Below are 13,700 nucleotides of genomic sequence, written 5' to 3' on the forward strand. Positions count from 1 at the left end.
ATCGACCTCCAGGAGGTCGTACCAAGGAACGCTTGATGGATCCTGACTGTAGTTATGTTTCACGATGTTTTATCAAGATCGTTCGTTCAGTGATCTACTTTGTACCAGTGGTGAGTAAAAGTGATTGGTTTGTGAATAAAGTAATTGTTTGTTTATGATAAAAGAGAAGATCGTTGACATGCATAACGAGAGCGGCAAAGAATCTTTTGTATCTAATCTTCGGTACTTTGTATGATGTTGCAAAGTTTAGCCTTTGAATTAATAATATGCTTGAACTTTGGAGAATACTTAAAATGAAAGATAAAACAAAATCTATAATTTTAAAGGCAAAAGATAACATATTGTCTGTGATGTAAAATGTAAAATAATATATCTTATTCAAATATAAAGACATCGTAAACGAATATGGTGGATGAGCACCTTGTCCAATATCCTTTGTCATGTCTCTCCCATTAAATAACGCTTCGGTTAACGAGCTACATCTCGTAACGAGATTTAGCAGGGATAAGATTTCGGTCATCGATGCCATTGACCTCCTTAACGACACTAAGCAACTGACCGCGTCGATGAAAGTTATAAGAAAGTGATGGGAAACTTTAGACAGTACAGCTCACGTGGGTAACTCATGATGTCATTAGAGGGTCAGGAACTTTCTCAAAATGTTCGATATTAACCTGCTCAAATCACGACCGTGTGAATCTTGCGGCAATAAGCCCATCATCCGCTTTTTTTCGTTTCGTTTTACTTCCTCGTTGACCGAAAGATTTTTTTAGATCGGTGATCGTAAAAATAACTCCTCTCCTGACACATTTAACCGATAGATCATAAATCAACTAATACATTTTCATTCAACACTTTGTTTCATTTTATTCGATGACTGGACTTGCATGACTGGCGACTTCTTTCAAACAATATTGTGATTTATCGCGTTCATCTTCCGTTACGAATTCTAAATTTGCACAAAACTTAACTCATTCTTCCTCGCCAATGCAACACCAGAAACCTGTCAATTCTATTTTAACGTATCGATCACTGTCAATGAGAAGTCATGATTTTTATGTAGAAAGTATAGCCATTATTCAACACATATTAGATGAGAAGTAAAAAAGTTATTTTTTACTATGGTTTGACAATGACGTTGGAACAAAATTCGCATGGATTAAAATTTCATTCGTGACAATTTTTAAAGATGATGCTATAATAATCGATAAAACTGGAAAGTAAACGCTTCATACTCTCATCCTTCTTTTAGTTGTCCACATTACAAAAATTTGTGATCTATTAATTTATAGTTGCGAGTGTAACAACATGGTGACACCAAAACTGATGGAGTCACAGCAGACCAAACGAAACATCGAATTAGTCATCACAAATGCTCGAAGGTCCACCACGTGGATCTCGGTCACGAAGAGATTACGTCACAAATGAGTCAATACTACGCGCCATAGGTAAATTCTAGTTTCTAGATTCCCAGGATTCAGAAAAACACGTTTTACATCGTCTACATAGTTCCGTCACGTAGGATCACGTGTTTCCGCTTGAAACGGAACCATCACATGTGCGCACACGCGAATCGTGTCGAGCCACATGTTCGTCGACGTGCATGCGCTGTGTACGACAAACTGATTACACGTTTAATTAGCATAATACAATGAGCCATCGCAAATAACACGGTTCCGCCTGGTCATTAACCGCCGATTCACGGCCCGCGAGGGATTATTATAAACAATGAGAGGAGGAGTGCACCGATCGTGATTAATTTTCCAATATGGACAGTAATTTGCTTAATATATCTCGTTGCGTCATTTGTTTCACGACATTTATCTCGTAAAGGTAAGATTTATCTACAGAAAATCAAATTCTGGAAATCTATTAATTTACTAAAAAATTTGATACTGTAGAACCTTGTTAAAAAATACTTCATATGTCAAGGAAATTACAACAAAAAAGGATTCGTTTAAAAATTTCTTATTTTATAAAAGAGTTCAAAACAATTCGTTTTTTTTTTCGCGTGCTCCTTTTAGGTATCTATGTGACGATCTCGAAACATCGATCTTCTTCTAATTCGCGATATGTCACGCGTTCGCACGACGTAGCTCCAGGCATTAAAGTCTTTTCCCCGAGGGAGCCATTCACGTCCAGTCGTAACCTTCCAATCCATCTCGTCTAAAACCCGGCAAGGAATTACGAAACTCGATCCTCCTTCCGCGATCCATCGCTATAATCGAACGATTCCCACAGCGCCAGCCCAGTCGTCGGCCGTTTAACGACCCAGCGACGTTCCATTATCGATTATGCTCGGTTATGTGCAAACACTCCCTCGCGAATGACCATGATAACGCCGCGTGTCGAATAGGGACACGGCTAATCGCACTCGCGATTTCCATGCGTCTTATACACCACGATCATCAACCATGGAACAACCAGGAGACTGGAACATGACGTGTATTTGATGACTTTACATAAACGAGATCGAATCTTTGATTTGAGACTGTTGAAGATATGAGAAACTAGGTTAAGTCGAAAGAGTTTCTAAGAAGAAAGAACCTGTGGTGGAGGAAACAAGGTGCAAACGTCTTGATCAATTTGACGAGGATCGCTCGATGAGGATGTAGTAGCAGAAGCTGCTTTGATCAGTGAAATTGGATAACCATGTGATTTTTTAAGGTGAAAGTAGAGGTATAAAGGATTCTTTGTCTATTTGACTGGTCTGGATGGTAAGAATTTTTCGACGTCTATTTTATTTTCTATAGCCGACTGAACGGATGAGTGAATTGAGAAACACAGATTTTAGAGATTTGAGACTTTCACAATCATTGAGTGTAATATCCCGAAGATATAATGTAACGTTTAATATCTTTCGATGGCCTACACACTGATAAAAAAAGTTAGAGAAAGAAATCTTGATTTTGATCGCTTCTCCACTTTACAAAATTGTTTTAAGAGAAACATAGAAAACGATCTGAGGCGGAGGACCAAAAAAATTCTCTACTACTACGTAACCTTCAGTAGCCAAAAATCATTGAAGTTGCATAATATCACTTACCTCGTGTGCCTGATCCTCGATGCTCCTGAGAACCGCGAGATTCCGAATAGTGGCGCGTCGGGTCTCGAACGACGATTCCAGCCTGGTGGCTGCGTTTCCCACTTCCTCCACTAATCTCCGTGCGCGTTTCACCGACAATCTGAAAAGATAAAAGAGAGGCGTCGTGATCGCGACGCACCGTTAGGAATTCCCTAGTGGCTAGGTTATCGCTAACGAAACATCGAACGCTAACCCGCCGCCGCTCGTCTCTTCCATACGCGAGTGGGCGCTAACACGACACAAACGTTATCGTCATCGTTATAAAACGTACCCCATCACGGTTTCCCGTCCACGTAGAACGTGGCGCCGAGAAATATATTCGCCATCGCGACCTAACTCTACGAGCAAACTCTTCGAGCTTCGAAGAAACGACGACGGCGAGAATCATTGCATATGCACGTCGTTCAAAGAAACCGCGAAGAGGATCGGGTCTTCGACGCGAGAAATTAATAGGCGAGTCGATAGCTATTTTATGAACGTGCGAAGGAGAGATCCGCTGGACAATTAAAGCGGAACGAGCGGATGTAAAGACACGCGCGAGGGAAACGGGAACGAACGACAATAAGCTCGAGTAATGTATCGATCGGTGTCCTCGCGAGTGTCTTGCTTGCGGCGAGATTCGCGCGCTTTCTAACGCGACTCGTTGCTCTCTAACCTAACGTGTTCAAGGTGCAAAAGCGGTGCCGCGCGTTCCTCCAGCGAGGTGATCGCCTCCTCGGCATCTCTCGACGTTCTTCTCAATGTGGGGTCCGTCAGGAGCCGACCGAGAGGCGTCAACGTGCCAGATAGACTGCTGCATTCCTTCAACTCCGACATCTCGAGGGCCAGCCTGCGTCCTGCCGCCTGCCATTCCGTCATTAGTCCATCGTATTCCTGTAGGATAATATTAGGTTCGTGAGACGAGTGAAAAGTAGTGGCCATTATACTTTTTGGATATATTTCTTTATGTCTTTCTTCGGCAAGAGTTGAGTGACGAAAAATGCAGAACAGATATTTTTAATTGGTAGTTTAGTTGATACTTTTGTTGTAATTACTCGTAGTAGATCCCAAGGTTGAAACTTATTTGAGTGAGATATTTGGAAAATTAGTATTCTAATAATATAATATTAGTTATTTTGAGATAATTATACGGTATGAATGTTTGCTGAAGTAATTTCGCCCAGGTTTATAAATTCTTCATCGATTACAAATTCCTATCCCTTGAAATCATTCGTGCGCAAATGCGGTACATGCTTTTATGCTGACTAGCATCCGGGGACACTTTATAACATTCTTCCACTGAAAGGTCGCGTGGTAGACTATAATATTATACAGAGTGGCGCAAAATAACTATTACCTTACGTGTAAATATACTTTGTGAATAACATCCGGATGCCGTCCACTGATCGTTCCTAATTTTTCGAACGTTTATCCCAAGCTAAACGTTTCTAATAACCGTTAAGTTTGAAAGAGCCTAACGGACTTAAGATGATATATCGTTCAGAGTAATTAGAAGTATCAGTTAAAGAGAATAACGAAAAATTATAAATATGCCAAAGTCATTTGTTATATTTCTAGAGAGCATTTTACGTTGATTTTAATTAAATGAATTTTAATGGGCCTTTCGAAGAAGTATCAGTTAAAGAGAATAACGAAAAATTATAAATATGCCAAAGTCATTTGTTATATTTCTAGAGAGCATTTTACGTTGATTTTAATTAAATGAATTTTAATGGGCCTTTCGAAGATGGAGGTCTTCTATGATTAAGAAAATTGATTGCTGATCACTAAAGATCACTAAAAGATATCTAGTCGATATTTATATTTTGGGAATGATAGTAGAAGGATGGAAGAGATGAACGAAAAATAGTATGTAAGATTGTACAATCCTTATATGCTTTCTCGCCATAGTCATAAACCAGAAATTGCTATCCATTAACTCTGCAATACTACACCTATATCTGATCTCATTACTACTATAACGAGTGTCTGATTATCATAACCATTAAAATAAGTGAAAGTAGAGATTAAACGTCTGGGAGAATATAATTTTATTAACGTAACATCCATTTCAAACGAAAACAGCATCAAACCTGGCACTGAATAGTCCTAAAAAGAATAAATAACAGAGAGCCATCTCTTAGAAATAAGTAGAGAATTCAGTACTCGTTATAGTACTTTAGAATTAGCTCAGACTGAACACGTGTTCTACTCCAGTTATCAATCACCACCATTTAATCTCTCTTCCACTAACGACATTATGATATGCTTGAGTTCGACGATTCCTCGCGAACGAGAAAGTTCGACATTTTCAAGCGTACGCCAACGATGTTACACGAACGCCAGTTATTCGACCACGCACGACGAAGGTTCGTTCCCAACATACTTCGTGAAAGAGGCAGGCGAGCAGGAACGACAAGACGAGTCCTTACTTTCCGCCGAAGAATCCTGCAGCTATGTTTCTGCCTATCTCAACGATGATCACGAGCCGACCGTTATTTATGAACATTTTCCATCGGCGAAATTTTCTCCTTGTAACGTTTCCCGATCGATTATCTCCAGCAAGGTCGCGAATAACTGTTGTAAAGTCGGTTCACCTTCGATCGGCATCGCTTTATCGACCGACAGACCGATAGAATTCGCCCATTGTGCCATTTACGTTCGCACAATGGCTGGAATAATTGCTGCGAAGTCGTTGAGCCACGAAGGACGATGTACAGGCCATGAAGACGGAGAGAAAAGAAATTTTGTTTCGTTTTATACTGAACGAAGTTGAAGTTCTTTGAATAAGCTAGAGATTCTAATTGATAAATTTTGGCAGAATAGTACGATCGATTTGATAATTGCATAATTTTGTAATTCAAATAATTGTCGACGTGTCATCGAAATATTAAAGATTTGAAATTCTCCAAAACAAAGTAACCTACAAGAATTCATCGTTGTCGCTTGTGATACGATACTAACGGAGGGTTAAATATTCAAATCTGATAATACCTTTAATCGTTCACTTTCGAGCAAACATTCAATTACCATATAACCTAACCCATTCGAAACACACGAATCAGACTTAATCGATCGAAATTGCATAGTGCAAGGTGAAGATCGTATAAATCTCTGGATGCACAGCCTGCAATCTCCCAATCTCCTCTGAAACCGCCACCTAACGAAACCGTATCACAGCCCGAAGACACCCATGCCACTCAATTACCCGAACGAATGCTTAATTCACGTCAAAACATTCGTTCTACTGGATTGGTGCGTGTATACAGACGCATGTCGCGGGCGAAAAAAATTGCGAGGGCCGTGACGAATTGCGATCACGATACCAGGCGCGACGAAGACGCGCCGCGCGTCTCCTTTTTTCCTTGGCTTTAACGGGACCCATTAAAACGCCATTAAGCGCGCGGCCGTGGGTTGAGAGCCACGGATAAATTGGTAACATCGGTCAGTGCCATCAGTCGCAGGATAAATTCTCCGACAATAATTGCGCCGCGACTCGAGAGAGCACCGGTCCCCGGCACAATTATTCCGCTCACGGTCGCCCGTTCATTTTTCATCGAACCTGCCGAATCACTGTCGTGACACTCAGTCAACCGGCCTGAGCGAAATTTCTGTCCCTCTGATTCTGTCTCTGTTTTTTTTCCACCGTCCTACCGTCAGAGGACATTGTCGAGGCGCGATCGTTTTCGGAAGCAATTTGTCGCAACTCGGATTCAGACGGATGAGCCTCCATTGAATTGCCTGTCACTGGTCGAATTGCTCGCTTGTTATAGGGTGTTTGGCTGGATTATAAGTTTGGTGTATGCTGTGCGAAGTTTAGATGTCAGGATTCTTTTGGAAGAGATCAGGGAATTTTACTGGGATGACACGAGGTTTGATATAATACGGACAGGAAAGGGAGGGAGTCGGTGAGGTGCGGGATTTGCTAAGAAAAGTCATCAGCGAGATTAGGCTGGTGGATGCGACTGTAGGAAGGGAGAGATTAGCGAATTCTTTCGAGAATGTGTTTTTTGATATACGAATGCAAGGGGGTTGTTACAGTATAATCGCCGCTAGAGAAATAGCTACATCGTAAATTATTGTATCATTAATGCTGCCCTTTATCTCCCCTAACATCTTTGAAGTGGTCATATATACATACAAGCGAGTCACTCACAGCGAAGAAACACTGCAGAACGAAACGAGAAACCCTCGAGAATTAAATGGAACGAAGCTTTGGTTACCTTATAAAACGCGATCCACTGAGCCTGGTCGTGGTTCTGCTCTCGCCTGGGAATGTGCTCTCTCAAAGCGCCCTCGTCCACGACGATCGTCTGAAAGCAAAATCAAAAACGCTTTTAACTCCTCGACAAGACAAATGACTCTTACAACAGTGTCTCCGAAAAACGTACTCGAAAGGAAACCGTTTCCTTTCTTCACGTTGAGAACCGTGCAATCGAGACGTCCAGACGAAACGCGTTACCAATAGAGGAATAACGTTTTCACCGTGGAATTGGGACTGAGCAAACAATGACCGCGTTTGAACACAAGTTATATTCAGGACAATTGCTTAATCCTTCTACTGCGAAGGACACGTGTGGACGTTCAAGTATGCATGGAGATTGTTCGTTATATAAGAATGCTATTGTAATTAATTTATGTCGATAGAGTTAATATTGTTTCTGTAGAATCTTCCAATAGGAATAAAAATCATCCACTCTTCAATTATCAAACTTTTCGATTTAGTTTAAATAATATTAGTTGGATAGTAAAATCAAGTGTGCTTACCTTAACGCGACTCAGAGGTAACTGGGAATCGGTTGACTCTTCAGCGACAAAATTCTGCAGAAGTAATGCTTGAGAAACATTTACTCGTCCCTGAAAAATAACAATCATTCCCTTCAAACTTATCTCTCGTCCAATTTACTTCATCTCGTCATAGATAAATACAAGAATAAAAATTACATAAGACTACGAGATTAATTGCTTTACCTGCAAGAGAGTGAGAACCTTGTCGAGAAATTCCAAGCACTCCGGGACGTATCCACGAACCAGAAGGGTAAATCCGTTCTTTGAGACATCGGAGCTGAAATCAGAAGAGAAACGAGATCAGCTCGATGACGAGGAACCGTTTCTGGCAGATGATGAAATAAATTGCACGGGATAAATTATCGAGACATTCCGTGCATACGCGTGAGTCACCGTGATACGGTAGTCCGACGCTTGACAAGATCTCCCACGTGAAGCGGCGTGTCGCCGCGATTTCTCCTCCGAGTCATGCTCAGAGAGTGAAACGAGTCATTCGTCGTGTCGACACGTTCGCGCGCCGATTATGTGCGCTCGAAGATACGACCCGATCCACCGACGGGCCGCTCGATCGTTTCACTCTGACCTTCGTGGCGGATAATCCAGCAATTTTCTTCCCTGCGTTTCTTCTCAAGTGTATCGCAGTTGTTAATGTGTATAATGATCCCCTGATTGCAAACAAGTTTCTTTTCCAGATTTTTCATATGATAGTAGATTGTGTTAGTAAATTTCACTTTGTAACATCTTGCTTAGCTGATTTTGAAATTATAGATCATTCGATAAATAATTCGATAATTATCACCTTCGTTTAATAGTATTTATGAATATACTTCAAAAAATGGAGCTTAAGTAGAAAATTGTTTTATCTATCAAATATAAAGCGTATTACACTTTGAATATCTTGTATATTCTTGCATAAATAAAAATCCGCAGTGTAGTAATTGTACATATCTATTTATGGCTGCCCTAAGTGCACTAAGTGTCCTGTGATTTATGAACAGTAAAATAAATAACAGTATGCATCATTGGCGCTACACGCGAATAAAGCATTCGCACGAACGCGTCAAATGTTAATCAAACAATTCGAAGAGTGAAACGTACCACGAATATATCGCGTGTTCCCTCGTGAAATCGAACTCGAACTTTTCTAGAGCACTTTTTGACATCTTCCCACGGAGCACGATCGTAGACCTACGAGACCCATAATTAACCCAGTCTGTTCCCCGGTATTTTTATTCCTGTCATGCACATGTGTACTTAGAGGGAACGTTTCACTCGAGGCACCGAGGGATCATATTAGAGTATCGAATGAAGGAAAAGCGTATCACGATCCTCTGCATTAAGCTGTGACACGTGGGTGGTTCGCGTAAGTATGCAGCGTTTCTCACGCGGCTCCAGTGGCAGTGGAACCCCCTCCGCGTCCCCCTTTTCATACACATAGTAATCATGCATCCACTTCACAGTGGCGTATGCACTGCTTACAATGCCGTTCTTTGTACATTGGGATCGCTTTAATCCGTCTCCAGCCCCGTTTCGCTGCTAGCTTTCATGCCCCTCCACCTTTCTATTGACAAACAAAAATCGTGCAACCACCGACACTTTCGTTCTTCTTGAGACTACCAGCCAAGGAATTAACCCGACCAGACGGTATTCAAACTTTTCCTTGCGTTCAATTCTTCGCACGATTAAATAAATATAATTAAAGTTCTTCGAGTACCATGTTCAATATGTTGAAAGCGGAAGAGAAGGTTTTGTTACACGACTCAACTATATACTTGAGAATAATTCAAGAACGTTAGAAAGAATTTAGTATTCAAAAAAGTATCGACGATTCTCGAGTAACATATTAGAAAACAGAATTCGACACTTACCATAATCTCAATAGAAATACTTTAACGTTCTGCTTCTTGTCACTATTCCTGTATAACTTTCAACGTTGAATATCCTCTAAATAATAGTAAGAAGATATCCCTCAGCAAAGACACTGTCCTCGAAGAATTCATCGAAGTGATGGTAAGCAGGAAGATTGGTTCGATACCTATCGGATAGCACAGGTTCGCGTCGTCCTCTTCCACTCGAATCCGTATTTATTGAATTTACGGGCTGTTCTCATGCACGGTAATGATACGTTCACAGCCTCACGGAATAGTTAGTCACGCGTTTCCCTGAACCGTCGATCGATTCGATAAGCCAAACCGATTTTTCCGTGACTACATTCGTGATCGCACGAAGGGACACGGAGTCTAATTGGATAGTATAAGTAACAGTGTCAAGGCATAGAGGACGATGGAATAGCATAGATGTGAGTGATTTAGGTTCGTTAAAAGGCACTTCCATTAAATGTAGAGAGAAAACTATAATTTACATCAAAATTTACGTCCCCTGCAAAAAGCTTGTACATGAAATATCACATTAGCTTGTCAATTCCTAACATGATCGACACTTGAGAGACAAATCGAGGAACCACCTGTTTGAATATTTACGATCCATAACTCCAGACCACCGCAAACAAGTGTCAACTGCCTAAGAAACCGTAACTAGCCTTTCGAAAGGAGAATTCCAAAACGAACCAGGAAACCATGGAAGTGCGGAGAATTCAACCTAACCCAAGACATTCCACGTTTAACCTCCGAAACAGAGACCGCAAACGTTGAAATAGCGTTTGCGCGTGCGTCACCACGATTTCCATAGAAAATTCTCTTATAGGCAGCGTGTGGAGTCGCTCGCAATTAACCTCCAGGATCGTTTGTCGAGTAAACGAGTCACCGTAACTGTGACACGTGGATTTACAATTCGATCGTAACTGTCGGCCACCGCTACGCCACTGCCCACTCTCTTAGAAGAAACGCATTAGCAGCATTGTAAGCCTGGATGTTACTGGTCAAATAGCGTGTTTGAAATCGCAACAGACCATCCTATGTGTACTTAAAACCGCAGCCGTTCGTGCGGACTGGGTTAAAGGAGTGAAGACCTCGATTTTCTCGAATTTGTCCAATTTTTAATCTTTTCATAAGTGTGCTCTCCTTCTGATTTTCTTTTTTTTCTAATCTTCTCCTTTTTATATTTTTATCGTTGATACAAAAGTAGGGTGCTCTGTAGAGAATGTGCATCATCTTGGATTCGGCTTCTAGTGACGTACGCGATGCTCCAGTTTGTGGTTTGCTAGAATCGAGGGTACTGGAGTTTCGTAGAAAACTGATTAGCTCGATTAGAGTATCATACTGAAACTGGTACTGGTTAGACAGTTATTTACGCGTTATTAACAGTGCAGATCTGCTGAGTTCAGTGCTGAGTATTTAAATTAATATGCAAGGAAAAAACAATGAAAGGAAACGCAACACCTGGTAGAAGAGTGCATAGTTCTCAGGTCGTGACAACGATAAAAACTTTTACGTAATTGCGATATTGTCGTGGAATGTATGCAAATTAGTATCATCTTCGTAGAGAAATTTGCCAACGACGATGTCAGGACAATGGTCCATTAGCATCGAAAGATATATGAATTATTCTTGGATATTTTTAGAATTGTTATCGAGGAGATAAGTAGCACGAACAACATTCGTTTATGTTAGTTTATTCTATCTGTAATTTCTTTCTCCTTTTTACGATATATAAGAGAAAATTATAGAAAGTGAAAGTAAAATTCAATCAGCGGTTGCTAACATGGTCAACTGATATTTCTACAAATGAAATGCGAAATACGAAACCATCGTGGGATTCATAAGTGGAGCATCAAGTTCAAAGAATTACGACCTATTAAACCTCGCATATCTGTCTATAGCTAAAATTTAAGGCCAATATACATACTTATTATGTTCTAACGTTGTATGCACATCGTTTCAGATATTCGTTTCCTCGTTAGTAAACGGTTTCCATGTTAATTTCACTTCTATACTTACGTATAACATGTAACTACACTTTAGCATGAATATTCCCAATTCAAAGTAATTCGAGTGTTTCGCGTTAAAAAAGATATAACAAAATTGTATCGTTTTTGATAGTTGTCGAATGGTATAGTTAAATATATAGTTTCGATAAGGCTACCGCGTTTGTGCAACCTGTCGTTCGACATCAACTCATTTAAAATTCCGATAAGAGGGCATTCATGTCCCATTGACACGACGATTGTCGGGCGAAACGCTCCGTCGAGCTCTTAATATGCCTGTAGCGACCAATCAACATACAAATCTCCGCATTGAAATCACAGACAGTTCGATAAGTAGAAGCAGAACTCCGTGTTCTGACCAATGTACTTCACCTATGCCAGTCGAGCATGCAATAACATCATGCTGCACACGCCAACTATGTATACATATTGTATGTTGAACAGTCGACGAAGTATATAGACGTTCGTTGTTTCTCAGAAATCACAAAATATGGGATTAATTCATGAACCAGTTCTACTCTTGTTTGTTCAAGCAATAGCAGAGTTTCTAAGTTCACGTCCAAGCACATAAATGGAAAAGATACACGATACACCATTTCCCATTATTCTATAGCCTCGTACGATATTTCCCATAGAAGCAATTTCCTTTATTACCTATCATTAACTTAATCAACTACGATCACTAAAGAGTCCAATTGGCATTTCCAGACGCACTTCCCAAATTCATCTATCTCCAATGTCTCGACCCTAGTTCCCAAAAACTTCACTCTTGCCCTATCGATCTACACACACAAATACAAATTCACTACGATCTAAAGTACCGCCATTTGAAGAAATCAGCGTTCCACCATCGATATCCAGAGACCTGAAAGGATCCCCCTAATCTCGAAATCTTGAATAACGACAGGGGTGCTTAACAATCCGGCGAAACAGAGTCAAAGCAACCGAAGCGAAAAAAAGAACACTAGAGAAAGAACACTATAGAAAAGGATGTAATACATGGAAGGAAAACGAGCGAACGGTAGGAAAAGAGATGCTCGACTATCTGATACGATCTTGGAAGTGGGTCGACAAACTGCAGTTCTAGATCTTGGTCCCGCGGGGAAAAGCGAGATAGCAACGAGGGACGTTTCGCCGAACCCGTTACTCGTTACCATCGAACACGAGGGTGGCTGGGAGACGCGGGAGGGACGATCAGAGCCCGATGGTAGGAGCTTGGCTAAAAGGATTGATGCACGTCCATAACTCATGCAGAAATGCGGTCAGGTGCACAACTGGATCGGCCAACAGATCCCCCGCGATCCTATCGTCGTGCAATCTCCGGACTTCGTGACTCCCTCTCGAGCGATATGCGATATGCGACGAGGTGCCAGCTGCACGGATAGTTTTGAGTTTAAACCGCTATCGTGTGCCGACTAATTGTTAGGAGAGTTTGATGCGGATTATTAAGTAGTTAGGATATGAGGATTGAAAGGAATTTCATTTGAGATGGGATTTTAAAGATTTGATTAATTGTGCTAGGTATAGGTACTGATGCGATGGATGATCGTTCATTAACTACGTTTCAGAAAGTTTTGAAAATTTTATTTAAGTGGTGAGTTAGATGCACATGAACAAATTGCAGTTGCAAACGAAGATATCTGACATATGATAAATAGTAGATGTAGACAGATGAAATAAACATAAGTTGTAAACAAAGAGAATATGCAAATAAAGAAGTATAGGCAAAAGAAAGTGCGAATAAACAAAAGGATTGCGAACAAATGCACCGCAATCTCGCAAGGACACGTGGCGTATTTCAGAACTTTCGCCACTTCACCCTCAATCTCCACGAGATCGAGGCGTGTTCTTCGTGCAAGCACGATCCAATTTTTCCGGTTCTAGCCACGCGACAGGTTTCGCCCACAGAATCTAGGAAGCAGCTGATAGAAGTGAAAATCCTCGACCTTGGACCAATAAATCGCG

General features: G+C 40.9%; 1 protein-coding gene across 4 annotated transcripts in view; it reads right to left on the reverse strand.

Annotated features, from left to right (window-relative positions):
* LOC100651955 overlaps window positions 1-13,700 on the reverse strand; it is a 303,182-nt gene that overhangs the window by 83,216 nt on the left and 206,266 nt on the right. For all 4 annotated transcript variants that reach the window (XM_048407710.1, XM_048407711.1, XM_048407709.1 and 1 more), the window contains exons 8-12: window positions 8,036-8,129; window positions 7,832-7,921; window positions 7,288-7,377; window positions 3,741-3,958; window positions 3,047-3,185 (exon numbers count right to left, since the gene is read on the reverse strand). In XM_048407710.1, coding sequence (XP_048263667.1) covers window positions 3,047-3,185; window positions 3,741-3,958; window positions 7,288-7,377; window positions 7,832-7,921; window positions 8,036-8,129 — 631 coding nt within the window. The remainder of the gene's footprint in view (window positions 1-3,046; window positions 3,186-3,740; window positions 3,959-7,287; window positions 7,378-7,831; window positions 7,922-8,035; window positions 8,130-13,700) is intronic.

Source organism: Bombus terrestris, chromosome 7, assembly GCF_910591885.1.
Source record: "Bombus terrestris chromosome 7, iyBomTerr1.2, whole genome shotgun sequence".
Taxonomy (NCBI): Eukaryota; Metazoa; Arthropoda; class Insecta; order Hymenoptera; family Apidae; genus Bombus; species Bombus terrestris.